General features: G+C 39.9%; 2 protein-coding genes across 4 annotated transcripts in view; one reads left to right on the plus strand and one right to left on the minus strand.

The window, feature by feature from the left end:
• LOC308683915 (uncharacterized protein) overlaps nt 1–22,254 on the minus strand; it is a 52,552-nt gene that overhangs the window by 12,031 nt on the left and 18,267 nt on the right. The gene's annotated exons all lie outside the window — the stretch shown is intronic.
• The window catches only part of LOC308683453 (uncharacterized protein), a 34,174-nt gene that overhangs the window by 570 nt on the left and 11,350 nt on the right, over nt 1–22,254 (plus strand). Inside the window, 41 exon segments of the mRNA XM_081353923.1 lie at nt 656–874; nt 969–1,112; nt 1,196–1,352; nt 1,459–1,486; nt 1,658–1,760; nt 1,926–2,018; nt 2,144–2,207; nt 2,301–2,431; nt 2,433–2,588; nt 2,671–2,809; nt 3,034–3,152; nt 3,249–3,398; nt 3,486–3,656; nt 3,749–4,049; nt 4,149–4,213; nt 4,315–4,402; nt 4,508–4,625; nt 4,708–4,831; nt 4,927–5,063; nt 5,150–5,405; nt 5,496–5,738; nt 5,845–6,021; nt 6,110–6,255; nt 6,345–6,435; nt 6,520–6,909; nt 7,952–8,078; nt 8,294–8,412; nt 8,505–8,701; nt 8,785–8,968; nt 9,074–9,239; nt 9,719–9,843; nt 9,962–10,270; nt 10,403–10,606; nt 10,689–10,814; nt 10,901–11,071; nt 11,155–11,262; nt 11,266–11,478; nt 11,587–11,718; nt 11,923–11,935; nt 13,230–13,468; nt 13,513–13,725. Of these exon segments, the coding sequence (XP_081210049.1) occupies nt 668–874; nt 969–1,112; nt 1,196–1,352; nt 1,459–1,486; nt 1,658–1,760; nt 1,926–2,018; nt 2,144–2,207; nt 2,301–2,431; nt 2,433–2,588; nt 2,671–2,809; nt 3,034–3,152; nt 3,249–3,398; nt 3,486–3,656; nt 3,749–4,049; nt 4,149–4,213; nt 4,315–4,402; nt 4,508–4,625; nt 4,708–4,831; nt 4,927–5,063; nt 5,150–5,405; nt 5,496–5,738; nt 5,845–6,021; nt 6,110–6,255; nt 6,345–6,435; nt 6,520–6,909; nt 7,952–8,078; nt 8,294–8,412; nt 8,505–8,701; nt 8,785–8,968; nt 9,074–9,239; nt 9,719–9,843; nt 9,962–10,270; nt 10,403–10,606; nt 10,689–10,814; nt 10,901–11,071; nt 11,155–11,262; nt 11,266–11,478; nt 11,587–11,718; nt 11,923–11,935; nt 13,230–13,468; nt 13,513–13,725 (6,444 nt within the window). The 5' untranslated portion in view covers nt 656–667.

The following is a 22,254-nucleotide window of genomic DNA, read 5'->3' on the forward strand; positions in this document are numbered from 1 at the left end:
ATTTGACACATTTCTGTGCAGACTCAGTCTGAGGAAACAGAAAAAGAAGCGGGAAAGGGTCAATTGATGATGCTATAATAGAGCAAAACATGAAATTGGTTCAAACTACAGAACCGATGGTCTGATTATATTCAAACTTGGGATGCGGTGTTGCTATCATAATCATCATGAGATTTGCATAAATATAAATCATTAGAAAAGTTAATATAATGAAACCAAATCTGTCACAGAAATTTCGTAATATTTGTCAGGAAATATTTGTCTGTTTCATACATACTCGTAGCAGGAGGATGCACTCAGGCAGAGAGACCACAAGTGAGACTCATAGTCGGCAGTGAAAATCTCTGTATTGTCCTGAAACTTCATATATGCCACAATTCATATTGTACTGTATGTGCCATCCCCTGACACCAGCATTTCAATTTCATCACCAGAAAGACATATTCAATCGACATTTTTGCCATTAATGGGCCCCTTATGCTTCTTGCTTTCTATCTAAATGTTTATCTAGTATTGTTTTATGTGTCTGTATTCATGTGTAAGCCTACACTTAGGAATATGCCTCTTTCCTAACACAATTCATGTGTTTTATATTTTATGTGTCTTGCCTTTGTTGAATATTTATGAAATTTGTAATGGATAAGTCTCTCTTTAGTAAGCCGCCACCATGAGTACAGACGCGGAGATGGCCGCTTATGGCAAGGCTGCCATTTACCTTCGTAAGCCTGAGAGGGAGAGAATGGAGGCTCAGGCCAAACCGTTTGATGCCAAGGCTGCCTGCTATGTGGCTGATGTCAAAGAGTTGTACCTCAAGGGAACAATCAAGAGCAGAGACGGTGACAAAGTCACAGTTGTTTTGCTTGACACTCAGGAGGTAAATTTGAATTTCCATTTCATGTAGATACTCATTAAATTACTTATTACATTGTTTTCTTTTATATCTAATATCTAATTTATCAAATTTATAGGAGAGAGTTGCTAAGGAAGCAGATGTCTACCCAATGAATCCTCCCAAGTATGACAAGATTGAGGACATGGCCATGATGACCCATCTCAATGAAGCCTCTGTGCTGTATAACCTCAAAGAGCGTTATGCTGCATGGATGATCTACGTAAGTTCTGAAACGACATATAAAGCATTTAAGTTCATTTTTTCTGTGTTGTTGCAATCTGACCACGTCTCTGCTCATTTCAGACCTACTCTGGACTCTTCTGCGCAACTGTGAACCCCTACAAGTGGCTCCCAGTGTATGATGCAGAAGTGGTGTCTGCCTACAGAGGCAAAAAGCGTATGGAGGCCCCACCCCACATCTTCTCTGTCTCTGACAACGCATATCAGTTCATGCAGTGTGGTAAGACATTATGGAATTGAATGTTATAGAATTCAATAAGATGAATTAGATGTTGCTGTTAATATAATAAATATTTACCAGATATTTTACAAATTTCAATCAACAGATAGAGAAAACCAGTCTGTCCTGATTACGTAAGTATTTTAATTTAATTTCAGACCATGACAAAAATGAAAAGTATAACATAGATGGAAAATTTATGGAGATATTTACAAAATAGAATTTAAGACTGAACAAAGATTGAATATACGTTGAAAAGTCTACATGTCTTTCAATCTTCTGTCTTCTAATCTCTTACAAACCAGTGGAGAATCTGGTGCTGGAAAGACTGTGAACACCAAACGTGTCATCCAGTACTTCGCCACAGTTGCAGTGTCAGGTGTCAAGAAAGAGGCCAGTAAAATAAAGGTACGAGATACAAAACTATGTCATATATATTATTTTAAAAGATGATGATTTACACTCATCTCACAAACTATACGATATGTGAATTTGTGAAATGCCTATAAATTGTGTTTAGTCATGAAATAGAAAAACAATTGAAAATAAATGAAAACCCTTCAAACATCACAGGGCTCTCTTGAGGACCAGATCATTGCTGCCAACCCTCTGCTTGAGTCTTATGGTAATGCCAAGACTGTGAGAAATGACAACTCCTCTCGTTTTGTAAGTTAACCACTGTTTATTTACAGTACAGATGGTCAGTTGTGTTCAATTTTACAGTACACAGTTTTCTATAAAGAGATTATAATAATTATTATTTATGTATAATGCTATTATGATTTAAACAGGGTAAATTCATCAGAATTCACTTCGGCACCACTGGAAAACTGGCTAGTGCTGACATTGAGACATGTAGGTGGACATGATTTCATTGATCCATCCTGAACAGTTGTCTTTGTCTGTCACTCTTCAGATGAATGTGACTCAAGTACATTCTCTCAACAGATCTGCTGGAGAAGTCTAGAGTGTCATTCCAGCTTCCAGATGAGAGAGGCTACCACATCTTCTTCCAGATGATGACCAACCATAAGCCTGAGATTGTTGGTAGGTGCACATACAGTATTTCATTCATTCAATGTTTCAGATAATATTGTAAGATGCTCTTTCATTAATGCTGTGTATTTTACAGAAATGTGTCTCATCACCACCAACCCCTATGACTTCCCCATGTGCAGTCAAGGTCAGATCACAGTGGCCAGCATTGATGATAAAGCTGAGCTGGATGCTACTGATGTGAGTCATTGCTATTTGAATATTGACATATTCTATTTAAATATGGCAAATCATATATTTTATTATTCTCTGTAATTTACAGGAAGCTATTGACATTCTTGGTTTCACAAATGAGGAGAAAATGGGCATCTACAAGTTCACTGGAGCAGTAATTCATCATGGTAACATGAAGTTCAAGCAGAAGCAGCGTGAGGAGCAGGCTGAGCCTGATGGCAATGAGGGTGAGACTTGTGTTATCCTGGGCTTTAAAATAGTAACCATTGCACTGACTTTGCTGATAACAGAAACTGTGTATAAAATGTTTAGTGTAAATATAAACTAGAAGTTGCGTGCATATCAATAAATCTAAAAATAAAAGGGAAAGTACCTAGTGCCTGATTTATTATAATTTTACACTACAGACTCTATAGAGCAAAGATAATTTATTTTAAAATGTATTTAACAGAGGCTGACAAAATCGCCTATCTTCTGGGTTTGAACTCTGCTGAAATGCTGAAGGGTTTGTGCTACCCCAGAGTCAAGGTCGGAAATGAGTATGTGACCAAAGGTCAGACCGTGCAACAGGTATAGTAACATTTCCAGCATGCCATGTGTTTAACCTCAAATTCTGTCTAATTATTGCAGAAGCAGAATGAAATATCCACTCTATTCTACTTACAGGTGTACAACTCTGTTAGCGCCTTGGCCAAATCTATCTATGAGAGGATGTTCTTGTGGATGGTCATTCGTATCAACCAGATGTTGGACACAAAACAACAAAGAAATTTCTACATTGGCGTGCTGGATATTGCTGGCTTTGAGATCTTTGATGTAAGAATGATTCTTTTATCTCTTTTTATGTCAAAATGAATGATATTCAGAAGGTAGTAAATGTTTCTGTCATTTTTTGTCCTCCAGTACAACAGCATGGAGCAGCTGTGTATCAACTTCACCAATGAGAAACTGCAACAGTTTTTCAACCACACCATGTTTGTGCTGGAGCAAGAGGAGTACAAGAAGGAGGGCATTGTTTGGGATTTCATTGACTTCGGCATGGACTTGGCTTCTTGCATTGAGCTCATTGAGAAGGTTATCAATGGTTTATGAATTTATTAATTTCCATTTATCCTATTCTCAAAATCTCCAATTTTTGACAATAAACAACATTCTTTCATAAACAGCCCATGGGTATCTTCTCCATCCTTGAAGAGGAGTGCATGTTCCCCAAGGCTTCAGACGCTTCCTTCAAGAACAAGCTATATGATCAGCATCTTGGCAAGAACAAAGCTTTCGAGAAACCAAAGCCTGCCAAAGGCAAGGCTGAAGCCCACTTCTCCCTGGTTCACTACGCTGGAACTGTGGACTACAATGTCACTGGCTGGCTGGACAAGAACAAGGATCCACTGAATGATTCTGTTCTGCTGCTGTACCAGAAGTCTTCTGTCAAACTGCTGGCTACTCTCTACCCACCTGTTGTTGAGGGTAAAGAAAAAATCTATTTAACCAAACTTGGATTCAGTTTTGAACTAACTTTCTTGTTTTTGCATTTATACATGTTCCTTTGTATTTTTATCTCAATAGATAATACTAAAAAGGGAGGCAAGAAGAAGGGTGGCTCCATGCAGACTGTGTCCTCCCAGTTCAGGGTATGTTTAGAGATGACATCACAGCAATATTGCATTATTTTAGAAAAAAAAAAGAAAATAAAGAAATACAAAGCATGCCAAACTTTTTCTATTCTCCACAGGAGAACTTGGGCAAACTCATGACCAACTTGAGGGCCACTCACCCTCACTTTGTGCGTTGCCTGATTCCCAATGAGACCAAGACTCCAGGTAAAGTATATATATAAAAAAAAAAAAAACGTACAGATATTTTGGTTCTCAATATATATGATGAAGTTAATTTACCAAGTTCATGGTGTAAACTGTTCGTTTTAGGTCTTATGCAGAACTTCCTGGTTATCCACCAGCTGAGGTGTAACGGTGTTCTGGAGGGTATCAGAATCTGCACAAAGGGCTTCCCCAGCAGAATCCAATATGGTGACTTTAAGCAGAGGTAAATGGGACCACATGAAAACAACATTTCCTAGGAGGCTCCTAATTAAAAGATATGAAGTATTTTGATAAATTTTCCACAGATACAAGGTGCTGAATGCCGCTGTTATCCCAGAGGGACAGTTTATGGATAACAAGAAGGCCTGTGAGAAACTCCTGGGATCCATCGACATTAATCATGACGACTACAGATTTGGACATACAAAGGTTCTTTACAAATTTCAAAGATTCAGTGATCATGGTCATTTAGCTTATACAGTTTAAATCAATATATTTTGATTTACTGTTTTACATAAATTCAGGTGTTCTTCAAAGCTGGTCTTCTGGGTGTTCTTGAGGAGATGCGTGATGAGAAACTGGCTGCTCTGGTCACAATGACTCAGGCTCTCTGCCGTGGCTACGTGATGAGGAGGGAGTATGTGAAAATGACAGAGAGGAGGTGATTATTGTCATGAGTAAATATGACATCAATGATAACTGCAAACTTAATAATGATTATGCCATTTAATGATGAATTATTCACAGGGAGTCGATTTACACCATCCAATACAACATCCGTTCATTCATGAATGTCAAACACTGGCCATGGATGAAGGTTTACTACAAGATTAAGCCTCTGCTTCAGAGTGCCGAAACTGAGAAGGAGCTGGCAAACATGAAAGAGGACTATACAAAATGCAAAGAGGCTTTGGTTAAGGCTGAAGCCAAAAAGAAGGAGCTTGAAGAGAAGATGGTATCACTGTTGCAAGAGAAAAATGATCTGCAGCTGCAAGTAGCATCTGTGAGTATATTTTATGATTAACTGAATTTTGGCTACATTAAAAATGAGCAAGGTTGTTTCCAATGAAATAGCAATCTATTTTACTAACAGGAATCTGAGGGTCTCTCAGATGCTGAGGAGAGGTGTGAGGGTCTGATTAAAAGCAAAATCCAACTTGAAGCTAAACTCAAGGAGACAACTGAGAGACTGGAGGATGAGGAAGAAATCAATGCTGAACTGACGGCCAAGAAGAGGAAACTGGAGGATGAGTGCTCTGAGCTGAAGAAAGACATTGATGACCTGGAGCTCACCTTGGCTAAAGTGGAGAAGGAGAAACATGCCACTGAGAATAAGGTTAGAGATTGAGTTGGTTTAAGATTAGATTTAATCTCTATTTTATATATTGATTTAGAATATGAATTGTAAAATTTAAGTTTACTTGGAACAAAAAATCCTACAGGTCAAGAACTTGACTGAGGAAATGGCAGCTCAGGATGAGAGCATTGCCAAGCTTACGAAGGAGAAGAAAGCCCTCCAAGAGTCACATCAGCAGACACTGGATGATCTTCAGGCCGAGGAGGACAAAGTCAACACCCTGACCAAAGCCAAGACAAAGCTTGAGCAGCAAGTTGATGATGTAAGTTGATTATGTAAATTAATTATATTAATTCATCAAATCAACTGTTTTCTGCTGTGAACATATTTTATATATCATTGTCCTGTAGCTTGAGGGTTCCCTTGAACAAGAGAAGAAGCTCCGCATGGACCTGGAGAGAACCAAGAGAAAGCTTGAAGGAGACCTGAAATTATCCCAAGAGTCTGTCATGGACCTGGAGAATGACAAGCAGCAATCTGATGAAAAAATAAAAAAGTAATTAAAGCAGGAAATCTTTGAAAACATTGAAAATTTTTATTGTTGTGTTATGTTTTTTTTTTTTACAAGTACTTATTGTTGAACAGGAAAGACTTTGAAACAAGCCAGCTGCTCAGCAAGATTGAAGATGAACAATCTCTAGGTGCTCAACTCCAGAAGAAAATCAAGGAGCTTCAGGTATTTTGAGATTTTTTTCAAACATTACATCATTATGATCAAATACAGATAACCAAAAATCGAATGAACTACTTACCACCATAGGCCCGCATTGAGGAACTGGAGGAAGAGATCGAGGCTGAGCGCGCTGCTCGTGCCAAGATTGAGAAGCAGAGAGCTGATCTCTCCAGGGAACTTGAGGAGATCAGTGAGAGGCTTGAGGAGGCTGGAGGAGCCACTGCTGCTCAGATCGAGATGAATAAGAAGCGTGAAGCTGAATTCCAGAAGCTGCGTCGTGATCTTGAAGAGTCCACCCTCCAGCATGAAGCTACTGCTGGTGCCCTCCGCAAGAAGCAGGCAGACAGTGTGGCCGAGCTGGGAGAGCAAATCGACAACCTGCAGCGTGTCAAGCAGAAGCTTGAGAAAGAGAAGAGCGAATTCAAAATGGAGATTGATGATCTTTCCAGCAACATGGAAGCTGTTGCCAAAGCAAAGGTTGGGAAATATTCTAAAGAATATATGTGACCCATGCTGGCAAAATGTGTCGGAATACGCATGTTCTAATTACGAGCTACAGGAAAATGTAAATTTTGTTCGAATTTCATTTTCATTCACAAAAATTGGTTCATTAAGCCCTCTTCTAGCGATCCCAATGCTCCAAATAGCAATTAAACATCTAAAATGATCTTTATTTTTACTTTTTCTGAGAGGTGTACCTTCCTAAATCTTTCCTTTGTTCTAATAATCCATGACAAAATTTTCTTTACTCTCTTCTCAACGACTGGTGCTTCCCCTCAGCACAAGTTTTAATATTCATAGCGAATTCTCGATGGCTTAAGTCTGAACCAATGAAATATGATTTTTAAACTCATGCTGATATAAACAAAATGATCTTACTTGCACTGACTGACAGATCAACACAAAGCACAAAGACGCCTCTCAGACAGCACGCAATCCCAATATACACATGTCCACAGAATTGCAGTATTTCAAAATATCTGTCTTGGCGAATACTCACGTAAACCTTATCTGTTATGCCTTAAGTGAACGTTTGGTTAACTGTAGGGGAAAAACATCTGCTATGTAACATTATATTAGATACGTGCACTAAAGTAGGTCTCAATATACAGGCTGCTGTCTCATTAATGTTAATCAAACAATTGTGGTATCATGGAAAGATACCTATAGACATTTGGTTTTGATTTGGTGTGTGCCACATTTGGTGGTATTACCATGGATTTTAAGGTATGGTTGCTGGGTGATTTTGTTTTGGATCCTTCAGAAAACTTTAACTAGATTTTTCTCAAAATATACTTTGCTGACTCTATTGACTTCAAATAGGTGTAGCACAGTCCTTTTTTGTCTGATTCCAACTATTCATACATCTTCATACATGAAGGCTTTTTGATAAGAATAAAAGTAAATAACAATAACTCATTTTTTAAAATGTGCTCATTGTGACTCATTTTGCCAGCACGGGTCACATACAACAAGTCTTGAAGTTCTTTCAAATATCTAATGACTTTTGTATTTGCAGGGCAATCTTGAGAAGATGTGCCGCACACTTGAGGACCAACTTAGTGAAATTAAGTCCAAGAATGATGAGAACGTTCGTCAGTTAAATGATCTCAGTACTCAAAGTGCAAGATTTCAAACTGAAAATGGTAACTCATGAACAAATTCATATTATATCAAAAGTAATTAATGTCAATAATTAACAATAATTATCAACAATACTTAATCAAAAATTATAGTGTATTAAGATTGTTCAGCTGTAAATTTCTGACTGTAACACTGATACAATCTTACATCCATTTGTTTTTAAATAAACTGATAGAGACATAGAAAAGTCTGACACAGTGAATCTAAATCTATACAGGTGAGTTTGGCCGTCAGCTGGAGGAGAAGGAGGCTCTGGTTTCTCAGCTCACCAGAGGCAAACAAGCTTCCACTCAGCAAATCGAGGAGCTTAAGAGGCATATTGAAGAGGAGGTTAAGGTAATACAGCATAATCAATTCATGCACATACTTGTCAATTACTTTACTGTAGAGACAATAATACAATAATATTATGCGACTTTGTCCCTTAGGCTAAGAACGCACTGGCCCATGCTGTGCAATCTGCCCGTCATGACTGCGACCTGCTCCGTGAGCAGTTTGAGGAAGAGCAGGAGGCAAAGGCTGAGCTGCAGCGGGGAATGTCAAAGGCCAACAGTGAGGTTGCTCAGTGGAGAACCAAATATGAAACTGATGCCATCCAGCGCACTGAGGAGCTTGAAGAGTCCAAGTATGTATATCGCTGTATAATATTCCTAACTCTCACAGCTATTTTATAGATTAGAATTAAAAATAATGTGTATTACTTAACAGGAAGAAGCTTGCTCAGCGTCTCCAAGAGGCAGAGGAACAAGTTGAGGCCGTAAACTCCAAATGTGCATCTCTGGAGAAGACCAAACAGAGACTCCAGGGTGAGGTGGAGGACCTCATGATTGATGTGGAGAGAGCAAATGGTTTGGCTGCCAACCTTGACAAGAAGCAGAAGAACTTCGACAAGGTAAACAGTTGTAGTCATATTATATTCTCTTTGTAAAGTATTGCTGGAATTGGCTTTGTTCAACATTTTTTAAACAAACTCTATCCTAAAATATCTCCACCAAAGGTCCTGGCAGAATGGAAGCAGAAATATGAGGAAGGTCAGGCCGAGCTGGAAGGTGCCCAGAAAGAGGCTCGTTCACTCAGCACTGAACTGTTCAAGATGAAGAACTCCTATGAGGAGAGTCTGGATCATCTGGAGACCCTCAAGAGAGAGAACAAGAATCTGCAGCGTAAGAATGAAACCGTTAAATTCGAAAAAAAAAATTAAAGGGATTGTTCATCCAAAATGAAAATTATTTTACTAATTACTGACCCTTATGTTGTTCCAAACTCGTGAGACTTTTGTTCATCTTCAGAACACAAATTAAGATCTTTTTGATTAAATCTGAGAGCTCAATTCATATGGATTAGTTTTATGATCTCTTTATAACCTTTTTGAAGTGTCAAAGAATCAATTATGTAGCGGTCTATGGAGGGACAGAAAACTTTCAAATTTCATCAAAAAGATCTTCATTTGCGTTCCAAAGATGAACGAAAATCTTACGGGTTTGTAATGACACGAGGGTGAGTAATTAATTAATGATAACATTTTCATTTTTGGGTGAACTATCCCTTTACATGTTCTAATTCTCAGTGAACATTAAAAAATAAGCACAAATGATTAATGCATGTGGATTATGATACATATTATATGTTTTTCTCTCTATAGAGGAAATTTCAGATCTGACAGAGCAGTTAGGTGAGACTGGTAAGAGCATCCATGAGCTGGAAAAGGCCAAGAAGACAGTGGAGACTGAGAAGTCAGAGATTCAGACGGCCCTGGAAGAGGCTGAAGTGAGTATCTGGAGATCAATATGGAATTCTTGCTAGAACCATCATACTGTGTTGTTGTATTCATCAACACACTGTGTATTTTCATTCTTATATTTAAATGTTGTTTTATTTTTCATAGGGTACACTGGAGCATGAGGAGTCCAAGATTCTTCGTGTCCAGCTTGAGCTAAACCAGATCAAGGGAGAGATTGACAGGAAGATTGCAGAGAAGGATGAGGAGATGGAGCAGATCAAGAGGAACAGCCAGAGAGTCATTGAATCCATGCAGGGCACTCTGGACTCTGAAGTCAGGAGCAGGAATGATGCCCTGAGAATCAAGAAGAAGATGGAGGGAGACCTTAATGAGATGGAGATTCAGCTGAGCCACTCCAATCGCCAGGCTGCTGAGGCCCAGAAACAGCTCAGGAACGTTCAGGGACAACTCAAGGTATGCATAGGAATTCTTCTTTTTGACTTTGGGATGCATTCATATTTTTTTTTTAAATAATCTAACATATGGTAAGGACAGCCTAGCAGAAATCACATCGAAAGCTCATTCTAAAGCTATTGTTGTGTTCAGGATGCCCAACTGCACCTTGATGATGCCCAGAGAGGACAGGAAGACATGAAGGAGCAGGTGGCCATGGTGGAGCGCAGAAACACTCTGATGCAGTCTGAGATTGAGGAGCTTAGAGCTGCTCTGGAGCAGACAGAGAGAGGCCGCAAAGTGGCTGAACAAGAGCTGGTGGATATCAGTGAGCGTGTTGGGCTGCTGCACTCTCAGGTAAGGGCATATTGTTTCCCTGAAATTAAGGAAATTGAGAGCATCATTCAAAATGTTCAAACTGTTGCTTTCCATTTTGTAGAACACAAGTCTCATAAACACCAAAAAGAAGCTTGAGGCTGACCTTGTTCATGTCCAAAGTGAAGTTGATGACACTGTACAGGAAGCCAGAAATGCAGAGGAGAAGGCCAAGAAGGCCATTACTGATGTGAGAAACAGTAGCTGCCATAAGACGCTTACATACATTTTGCATAAAAAATGTGGATCTAATGACTTTCTGTATTAATGCAAAAGGCTGCAATGATGGCAGAAGAGCTGAAGAAGGAGCAGGACACCAGTTCTCACCTTGAGAGGATGAAGAAGAATCTGGAGGTCACAGTGAAGGACCTGCAGCACCGTCTGGATGAGGCTGAGAATCTGGCCATGAAAGGAGGAAAGAAACAACTCCAGAAGTTGGAGTCCAGAGTAAGCCTCTTTATAGTTATGATATGGGCAAGGTGAACTATGTTATATTATGATTTGTTTGAAAAAAAAAAAATGTTCTTTAGGTCCGTGAGCTTGAGGCTGAAGTTGAAGCTGAGCAGAGACGTGGAGCTGATGCTATTAAAGGTGTCCGCAAATATGAGAGGAGAGTGAAAGAGCTCTCTTATCAGGTATGACCATATTCCTCACAAGTTTGTTCAGACAAAAGAGTCTGTATAATAGTGTATGCACTGACAATGCCTATTTTTAGTAAAGGATCAATGCTTAATTTTGTAAATGTGTCTTTTTTGAAGACTGACGAGGACAAGAAGAACATCACCAGACTCCAGGATTTGGTTGACAAACTGCAGCTGAAGGTCAAAGTCTACAAGAGGCAGTCTGAAGAGGCGGTATGTAAAATCGAATTGAACATTTTGACACTGTAATTATTTATATTGGAATGCTAATTTGATGAAACGTGAAACATGAACCATATTTAAAAAAAAAAAACCCTTTAGGAGGAGCAAGGCAATGTACACCTGTCCAAGTTGAGGAAGGTGCAGCATGAGCTTGAGGAGGCTGAGGAGCGTGCTGACATTTCTGAGTCTCAGGTCAACAAGCTCAAAGTAAAGAGCCGTGATGCTGGAAAGGTTAGACTAAGTAGATTATGTATTCAACTTGTTTATCCAAATATATGAACTACCTCTTAGACGTAGTAGTGGAACTATAATAATTTTATTTTGCTGATGTTACATATCCTGTAAGACATTTGCACATCTTTATTCTCTTCATTATGTAAAGTGAAGAAAATTTTTGTTAATAAGACTAATGTTTAACTCTTCCTTCTTTCCCAGGTCAAAGAAGAATGAATCTTGAACACTTGAAAGGAGCATTAAAGTCATATAATATGAATGTTTAATGTAAAAGTACCTTTCTTAATAAAACTGTTTATTTCAGCAAATAATTAGCCTTTGTGTGATTTTTCAACAAGATACACTAGTACAACACTAATATCGGATCTATATGATTATTAAACCTTATTATTCACATTACAAGTTTGCTGAGTATCAAGAGTGTCTTGAAACCAAATTTGAACTTTTAAAGGTTCCATAAAAGTTCAAAAGGTTTCATAAAATTTAATTCTCATGTTTACTGAATGCATTCGCTCAAACATTTTCGCTATAAAGTTTCCACCCTGGACTGATGTTATTGACTATTGCAATATTCTGTGAACTAGCCTTCCAGTTAGCACAATTAAGCCTCTACAGATGATCCAGAGATCTAAAAAGTAAATATAATACCTGGAAAAAGCTATCTGTAATCTATCACATTTATCATTTTCATTAAATTATATTATATTATAATATATATTTTATATATATATATATATTTATTATAATTATTATATTTCATATAATATAATTTAATTCATTTATAATATAATGCATGCATTTAAAATATAATAACCTATAATGAGCAAGCAACAAGGTGTTTTTCTGAAATACAAAAATATGAGTGAATGACACGTGTGGAGTACTATGATGTATCACACAACGCTCCCACACCAAGCACTGAATGAGCCAGAGATGGCTCAGTCACATCCAGTCTATAATATCTCTCAAATGTTTGCGGTGATGTTTGAGGCTCACTTAAGTATCTCCTTTTCCCTTTTCCTTCACTCTTTTTATCTTATTGTTCACCTTAAACAACATGTGCTTTCAACACATTACTGTTATCACTCGGCAACGCCCTTTCATCACGCTCAAAAGGCAGCGCAATACTGCCAATCTGCGTCCCATTCTCTCATCCGCACACACTCCTCTCTCTCTTTCCGTGGGTCTATGGAATTGCCAGTCAGCAGTCAATAAAGCTGACTTCATTCCAGCCTTTGCATCTCATTCTACTCTAAATATCTTGGGCCTGACTGAGACCTGGATTCGTCCAGAAGACTCAGCAACCCCCGCTGCTCTCTCTAGCAATTTCTCCTTCTCTCACTCCCCTCGCCAGTCTGGGAGAGGCGGGGGTACAGGGCTCCTCGTTTCTAACAATTACAAATACTCTGCGCTCTCTTCTATATGCAACAACAACTCATTTGAATATCATGCTATTACACTTACAACTCCCATTAAGATCCATATTGTAGTCATTTATCGTCCCCCAGGTCAGCTGGGTAATTTTGTGGATGAGCTGGATGTACTGCTGTCCTCCTTCCCTGAGGACGGCACCCCACTTCTAGTCTTTGGTGACTTCAACATCCATCTCGACAAGCCGTATGCAGCAGACTTCATCTCTCTCCTAGCCTCTTTCGATCTCACACAACTCATCACCACAGGTACTCACAAATCAGGCAACCAACTGGACCTGGTTTACACACGCAACTGCACCACAGACAACATCTTGGTGAGACCTCTCCATGTCTCAGATCATTTCCTCATTACCTTCAGTCTACAACTCTCTACCCCTGCACCACCAACCCCACCACCAGTCACTTTCAGGCGAAACCTGCGCTCACTTTCCCCCTCCCATCTTTCCTCTGCCGTCTCATCTTCTCTTCCCCCACCCTCACAATTCTCATCTCTGGATGTGAATACCGCAACGGATACCCTATGCTCCACTCTAACCTCTTCTCTACACATTATCTGCCCTCTCTCCTCCAGGCCAGCACGCGCCACTCCCTCTAACCCCTGGTTTTCTGAGGTTCTTAGGGAACACTGGACCGAACTCAGGGCAGCGGAGAGGAAATGGCACAAATCAAAAGACGCATCTGACCTGAGTATCTATCAATCTCTCCTCTCTTCCTTTTCTGTTGATGTTCATGCTGCAAAATCTTCATACTTCCACAACAAGATCAACAACTCCTCCAACACACGATTACTCTTCAAGACATTCAACTCTCTCCTCTGTCCACCTCCACCACCACCCGCCGCCTCCTTAACTGCTGACGATTTTGCAATCTTCTTCACCAACAAAACAACATCTATCAGCAGTCAGTTCTCAGCTCCACACACACAGGAACCCAGACCGAACCCTTCCACAGCCAACATCCCTCTGCCCTCCTTTTCTCCACTAACCGAGGAAGAAGTATCTACACTTCTCCTCTCCAGTCACCCTACCACCTGCCCTCTAGACCCCATCCCCTCACACCTTCTACAAGCCATCTCTCCCACACTTCTACCAGCACTCACACACATCATCAACTCATCCCTCCATACTGGCATTTTCCCTACAGCATTCAAGCAGGCTCGGGTTACTCCACTGCTTAAAAAACCAACGCTAAACACATCATTTGTAGAACATTACAGACCTATCTCTCTCCTACCATTCATTGCGAAGACACTTGAAAGAGCTGTTTTCAACCAAGTAACATCCTTTCTGTCTCCCAACAACCAGCTGGATGTCAACCAATCCGGCTTCAAGAAAGGGCATTCTACTGAGACTGCATTACTGTCTGTCACAGAAGCCCTACGGATCGCAAAAGCTGCTTCCAAATCCTCAGTCCTCATCCTCCTGGATCTGTCTGCTGCCTTCGACACTGTGAATCATCAAATCCTTCTGTTCAGCCTCTCAGCACTGGGCATCACAGGAACTTCACTCCACTGGTTTGAGTCCTATCTCACAGGTAGGTCCTTCAAGGTCGCATGGAGAGGCGAGGTATCCAGAGCACATCAACTGACCACAGGGGTTCCCCAGGGTTCAGTTCTTGGTCCCCTCCTCTTCTCCATCTACACCACATCACTGGGACACATCATACAAGCACACGGCTTCTCCTACCACTGCTATGCTGATGACACACAGCTCTTCCTCTCGTTTCAACCAGATGATCCCACAGTAGCTGCACGGATCTCAAGCTGCCTGGCAGACATCTCGACGTGGATGAAGGAACATCACCTGCAGCTCAACTTGGCAAAGACTGAGCTTCTCGTCCTCCCTGCCAATCCGTCTCTACAGCACAACTTCACTATCCAGCTAGAGTCATCATCAATCACCCCATCAAAGTCGGTGAGAAATCTTGGAATAACGTTTGATGACCAGCTGACCTTCACAGATCACATTTCAAAGACAGCTCGATCATGCAGGTTTGCACTGCACAACATCAGGAAGATCAGGCCTTTCCTAACTGAGCATGCAACACAACTTCTCGTCCAGGCCCTGGTCATTTCTAGGCTTGACTACTGTAATGCTCTTCTGGCCGGACTTCCAGCATGTGCAACTAAACCCCTACAGATGATCCAAAATGCTGCAGCCCGTCTTGTCTTCAACGAGCCAAAGAGGGCCCACGTCACTCCTCTGTTCAGCTCACTGCACTGGCTACCTCTCGCTGCTCGCATCAAGTTCAAGGCATTGACGCTTGCTTACAGATCTATCACAGGCTCAGCTCCCTCCTACTTTCACTCACTCCTACGAGTCTACATCCCTGCCAGAAGCCTACGATCGGCCAACGAGCGACGTCTCGTGGATCCATCCCAGAAAGCCACAAAATCACTTTCCAGAACATTCTCATTCACAGTTCCATGCTGGTGGAACGCTCTCCCCACCCTCATCCGGAATGCAGAATCCCTGACAACCTTCAAAAAACATCTGAAAACCCATCTCTTCCGGGAGCACTTAACCTCATAAAAAAAAAAAACTCTAAACCTCACTTATCGGGCTTATGCTACTCTGAATAATGCCTGAACTTTGTATCTTGAGCACTTCTTGCGCTGCTTTTTGTTTTTTGCCTCTTCATGATGACTCGCTTAATCTAGTCCTACTTTGTAAGTCGCTTTGGATAAAAGCGTCTGCTAAATGACTAAATGTAAAATGTAAATGTATGATGCCCAGCTCCAAATGTCCTAAATAGACACCCCTGAACAGTGCCCAAGAGGTAACCATTCCTGGAGTGAGCTCGAAGCCCTGATAAATATTGTAAATTTTTGCGTCTTTGTAACACATTACAATCGCGTTTACCATTCAGTGAGAGAGTGGTAAAACGAAATGGGTCCCCCCTTATAATTGTCAGCACAAGAGACGAAGAGCGGACTGCTCTTTCGTAACAAACTCATCCTCTGCACGTAAGGGCGGGCACAGATAGTTTAACCGCTCTTCTTCTGATGTAGAAAAAGGTGTGCTTCTGATGTCTCATTGACTTTAGGAACAAACTCCGGATTAGTTTTCAGTGTAACTTTCGATCCACCCACTGAAAACCGCATACAGTGAGAATGTACAGACAAAGCGTGTAATTCACTCACCCGCTTTGATGTAGTGAGAGCAAACAGTAAAGCTGACTTTAAAGAAAGACACTGTAAATCAATACTCTTTAACTGTTCAATAGGGGGTTGGAAGAACACGTCCAGAACCACAGATAAATCCCAGGATGGGATCAGAGACTTAGTGACCGGAAGTAACCGTCTCACACCCTCATAAATCGTTATGCTGTATTAAGGGGTGCTAGCTTATTGTTTCTGAATCCAGCCCCAACTGACAAGCTGAGATGAACTTTTACTGTTGAAAAGGCTCTACCTTTATCTAATAGTTCCTGCAGAAAGCAGAGAACATCTGATACAGAGGATAAGAAAGAAAGGATTCATCTCTCTGCGCACAATCGTTCAAAAATGTCTCGGGTTATGACTGTAACTCCTGTTCCCTGAGAACAGGGAACGAGACACTGTGTCCTGAGACACTTTGGGGAACGCCTCAGCATGACTAATGACTGAAGTTCAGTATAATCACTGAAATCGTATTGGCCGGCGATAGCCATGACGTCACTACTAGTGTGACCAGGAAGTTTAAAAGGGTGCCTAGAGAACATACTAGTTATCCATTTCTTCGTCTGAAGGGAATGTGCAGGCAGCCTGGAGGCATGGCGATGAGATTCACTGTGTTTTCAGATCATCCGTGCTTCTTCAGCAGTGTAGAGAGAGTGCGCGCGCATGGTTGCCAGATACTATTGAAAAGACCGGGTAAAAACGTGTTCTTTTAACAGAAAAGCTCTGACTGGGGGTTTAAATGATTGAAATCTGGCAACCGTAAGCATGAAGCTCGTAAAAACAGTCAATGTGTTGTCGTCTCCTTTATATGACAAAAACAAGTAGTTTTGGTCAAGTTTTTATTTTTTAAACACATTTCAGTCTCGTCTTTTTTCGTCATCGATATTGCATGTGTTGATATAGTCACAATTATCGTTTAATGACGTGGGTGTCGTCTCTCATCGTCTTGTCTTAGTCAGGGAAAAACAGGTCGTCAACGAACATTTTCCGTCATAGTTTTCGTTAACTATGCTCTCAGTGATATGTGTTGGGTCCCCGCTATAATAACATTAACTTTCTCAAATGTTTACAGAACAAGCGGGAACCCAGTGTGCCTGTATCTTTCTATATTGCTGTTCTATTACAAGATAGAAAGTCTAAGGCCTTCAATAGCGTACAGCAAACCCAACTAATCTTGTGCCTATTACACGTCAAACTAACTGTTAAGTTAGCACTTTTAAACATCCACTCACTTAATCTGTTCAATAAATCACTTTTAGTCAACAACTTAAAGGGGGGGTGAAATGCTCATTTTCACTCAATCTCCTGTTAATCTTGAGTACCTATAGAGTAATATTGCATCCTTCATATCTCCAAAAAGTCTTTTGTTTTATTATATTTTTATTTGAAAGATAAAAATATGCTGTACCGAGTCTTTCCGGAAAAAAACGAGCGGCTGGGGGCGGGCCGTGTGGGCGAAGCTTAGCTGTGCTTACGCGCCGAGCTAACAACACACAGAGACATTTGTTCAACAGTTTTACTCACCGTTCCAACGCACGACCGCGAACCTTTATCATTGTGACTGCTCGATCCTTAAGCATTAGACGATCTGCAAATTCTTCGATCTGGGCTTTGTTTATAAAACAATCATCGTCGAAATGCAGGGAACAACAGTCTACACAACTCCGTTTATGCTCAGGAAAACAAACTCCATCCACGGGTTCCTTAACGCTGGGTTCTTTGGGAATCTGTGCAGGGTTGTCTTGCCCTGGCAACCAAAAACACACTTCTTTGGTGACACTGACTTCCCAAAAGCCGGGCAGGGCGCTTTGATGGGCGAACTGCTTTCACTCTCTTGCTCTGTTTTACGAGTGCGCGCGCGCCCGCGATCTTACCGGAGAAGTGCCCTTAGGACCCATATAAGGAAATTCTGCTCTATCTTACGTAAGACAGAGCCATACTCGAAAAAAACTTTCCGAAACTTGTGACAAACCGTCTTTTTATTTTTGTTCCAAAAATACTCCTTCAAACGTACAACTTAGTTTTTGAAACTTTGTCCATGTTTAGCATGGGAATCCAACTCTTTACCAGTGTAAAAAACTCAGTATGCATGAAATAGCATTTCACCCCCCCTTTAATAACCACAAACAACCTGGATTTTATGCTAAAGGAAACCTGGCTAGAAGACAGCTGCAGTGCAACAGTCCTCAATGAAATATCCCCTCCTAACTTTACTTTTATGAGTGTCTGCAGAGCGGGTAGGAGAGGTGGGGGTCTAGCTGCTCTTTTTAAAGATATCTATCAATGTAAGCAAATATCATTTGGGAATTACCCGTCTTTCGAATATCTGGGTATTGTGTTAAAAGGTGCTCCACGCATTTTACTTATCATTATTTACAGGCCTCCAAAATACTCTCCAGCCTTTGCTGAGGATTTTACAGAACTGTTATCAACAATTACCTCAGAGTTTGACTGTTTTGCCATTGCTGGAGATTTTAACATTCGCATAGATAATGCAGAAACCAATCTGGCAAAAGAAATCAAAACTGTTTTAAAAACTTTTGATCTGACTCAGCATGTACATGGACCCACACACAATCATGGACACACTCTAGATTTACTTATCAGTAAGGGTCTAAACATTTAATTGATTGTTATTAAGGATGTAGCACTGGTCATTTCTGTATTTTCTTTGATATATTGATCTCTCCTGCCATTGAAGCTAGATCAGTGTCTGTTAAGAAGTGATGCTTAAATGAGAACACAAGTGTACTATTTATGAAGGCTATATCTTTAAAACCAAGCATATCTGCTGACTCTTTGACTTGCCATTGTGTATGAAATGTGCTATATAAATAAACTTGCCTTGCCTTGCCTTAATGAAATTAACACTGCAGCTTAGCAATGAAAAAGTACATGCAGCACCTTGGGAAGAAAAACACCTTGGCAAGAATTCTAAAATTGTAAAATTACAAAAATTCTGAGAAAGCCAACTGTAGCTGCACAGTAAAAGGGAGAGAAGCTTAAAAGGCTGCTGGATCAACGATGGACTGGACACCTTGAGACGGTGTCTGTGGTGCTGAAATCGCACGACACACTTGTGGATTATCTGAATGAAATCACAACACAAGAAAAGGTGCTGGCGTAAAAATTTAACCTGTTGGACTTCACAAGGCCATCACAGAACCGACTTTCAAATTTCTTGCCTGTGTGATGTACAAAGTTTTGGGCCTGATGGATCCACCGAATAGGATGCAGCAAGCTGAACAAACGGCAATATATATATATTGACGGCAATTCGGCTCATTGGCAGCGCTTCTTGCATTGAAAGTCTATGATCAGATGCAGAGTTTGCGAAACTGTAGGCTAAAAGTATAGCTGCAGATGATGTGGTTCCTGCCCCTCCGAAATGGCAGATACAGCCCAGTAAGACTCTGCAAGACTACATTGTGGATGAAAGGTTTGGTCAGTGTGAAGTGAACATTGAACAGGAGTGCAAGCGGCAGTTTTTTAGCATTATTGACTCCGTTTTGGGAGAAATGTCTGTGCGTTTCAGCGAAGGTAATAGCAACTACATGACAGCTTTGGATGCACTGGACCCTGGTAGTGAGAACTTTTTGAATGCGGGGGAAAAAGTGCAACTACTACTGGATTTAACGAACACCAAAATGGTGGAGTCTCAGTTCACCGTTGCACGTCAGTGTTGGCAAACACTGTGCACAGGCCAGGACGAGAAAGTGACGTTGTTCAAACTTCTTTCAAATAACTCCAGCGTTTTCCAAGCCATGCCAGTGGTGCTGACTGCCTTAAAACGCACTAACATTTGGGGCCTCGACTGCTATGTGCGAGAACTCTCTCAACGTTGAAGAATGTATTTTCTGAGCGCAGACGCAGCATGTTGCATAGATGAAAAGCACATTTGATCCAGCTGGCATTTGAAAATGACCTAAGTAGAAAATTCAGAGACAAATTGAAAGAGTTACTGCTGAGGAGTTGTCAGCGTTATATTGTCTTTGTAGCAGTTCAGGTTGTTTTAATCGTAATATTCCGTTAAACGGGTCGCAATGAGCTGAGCATGTGGGTTAAGCAGGCATACATTGATTTTGGTGGTGTTGTCGTACCATGGTAACGTGATTGTGTAGGCCTTATATACACTGCATATCTGGGGATCGCCCCCTCTCAGTATTTCAGATGCCCCCCCCCCCATCAAGCCATGCCTTACTTTTTTTTTTTTTTTTTATGTGATATAATCACTGTCTGTCTGCCTGTTCATGTCATTATCCTGATTGTATATTTGTTACTGTCAATATTTTGTAAAGCTCTGGGCCCCTTGTACTCATTCCCAACTTTCCCCCTACAAGCAATGCCTCCGGCTGTGATGCTGGAAATGTGAGATTGAATAGATTAATTCAGTGTTTTTAATCAAATACAAGTGAGTCTTTAAAACCTTAATTTTTAAAAAATCCTTTAGGCCCTTTTATTCATACACGACAATATCTTTGGCATTTGAGGTTAGACGTTCTTTACTGTTGTGATGACTAATTGCAACAATACTTTGTCATTTGTTCCATGTTAACTTAAAATTCATGTAAAAGTATAAACTTTGAATGAGTCCAAATTATTGTACCACTTCTAATTAAGTTTAAAGATGTCTAACATTAAAATATGGAAACATTGCAATAAACAGAAATAAAAATGGAAACACAGCAGTGTTCACGACAAAGCAAATGGAAAAATCACTGAATCTTTCCCCTCATTGAGCAATATAGTCTACCCATCCCAATCATAAAAAACATTAGGTATAAATAGACACTAGACTCATACACTGGGAGGGAGCTTTTATGGTATTATTTAATGAGCCAGCTTGGATGGCGATCTTCCATGCAGTCAATCACTTATATGGCCATTTCTGTTATACTTGCTTGACTTTGTGAAAAATATTAGATATCAAATGTGTCTATATATGTTTGTTTTAATATTATTCCAATTTAATCTGCAACTGAAAATAATTCCCCACAAATTAAAATCAATAGATTTTGTTTTCTTGTCAATCAATTCAAAATTAAATATTTATGAAGTATAAATGTAAAAAAATATTTAAAAATATGTAAATTAAAAAAATATATGATTATGACTATGACTATCATGTAATTTATTTAAATTACGGACACATTATCAAACTATTGCATTGTCAAAGTTATGTGATACCTATAACTGATGTGTAAAATGATGTCATATCTGTTGATGACTGAGAATAGGTGTACCTTCTTACCATAAATTAGGACTCTAAAGCTTATCCATTTATAGCCTCTGCTTAGTGTGCAAATTGACCTCAATATAAGTTTTGAGGAGAGCACAGCCAGTCTCATAGGAGCCTAGAGGAGTTGCTGCTTGTGGTAAGAAGCTGAAATACTTTGCATTTGATGTTGTTATTAGTATGAGATTATACTGTGAATTGTAAAAATTGTATTGTAAGTGAATTGATATGACAGAAAAAGTCTTTAAAAAGATATTATTTATATATGCCTAAATGTAGTTTTTTTTAACTCAATTCCTTTACAGGGTGTTAAAATTTCATCTGGTCTTCAAAAGGAGGAAGGTAGGTGGTAGCAACACATTGCATTACTGCATTAAAAAGACGTGGTTGAATATTAGCATGTTTTCAGATGCATGTAGACTCTAGTTTATCGTAGATGTGCTGGGTTTTTTTTATTGATAAATTACTTAAGAATTTTATACTTGTCTATTGGCAGATTTTAAGTGGGACTCTTGACACTTTTTATAAATATGGACACTGTGGTATATAACTGATATAACATGTGGTACATAACTGAAACAAAAAAACGTGTTGAAAAAGTTTTTTTATGTATTATAATGTATCAACAAAATGCATATTGTGACAGATGATTTAATTAGAGACGCCATAAATTAAGGACTATTGTGTTCACACTTTTTACATTT

This window comes from Scardinius erythrophthalmus (assembly GCF_964197995.2).
Source record: "Scardinius erythrophthalmus genome assembly, chromosome: 23".
Taxonomy (NCBI): Eukaryota; Metazoa; Chordata; class Actinopteri; order Cypriniformes; family Leuciscidae; genus Scardinius; species Scardinius erythrophthalmus.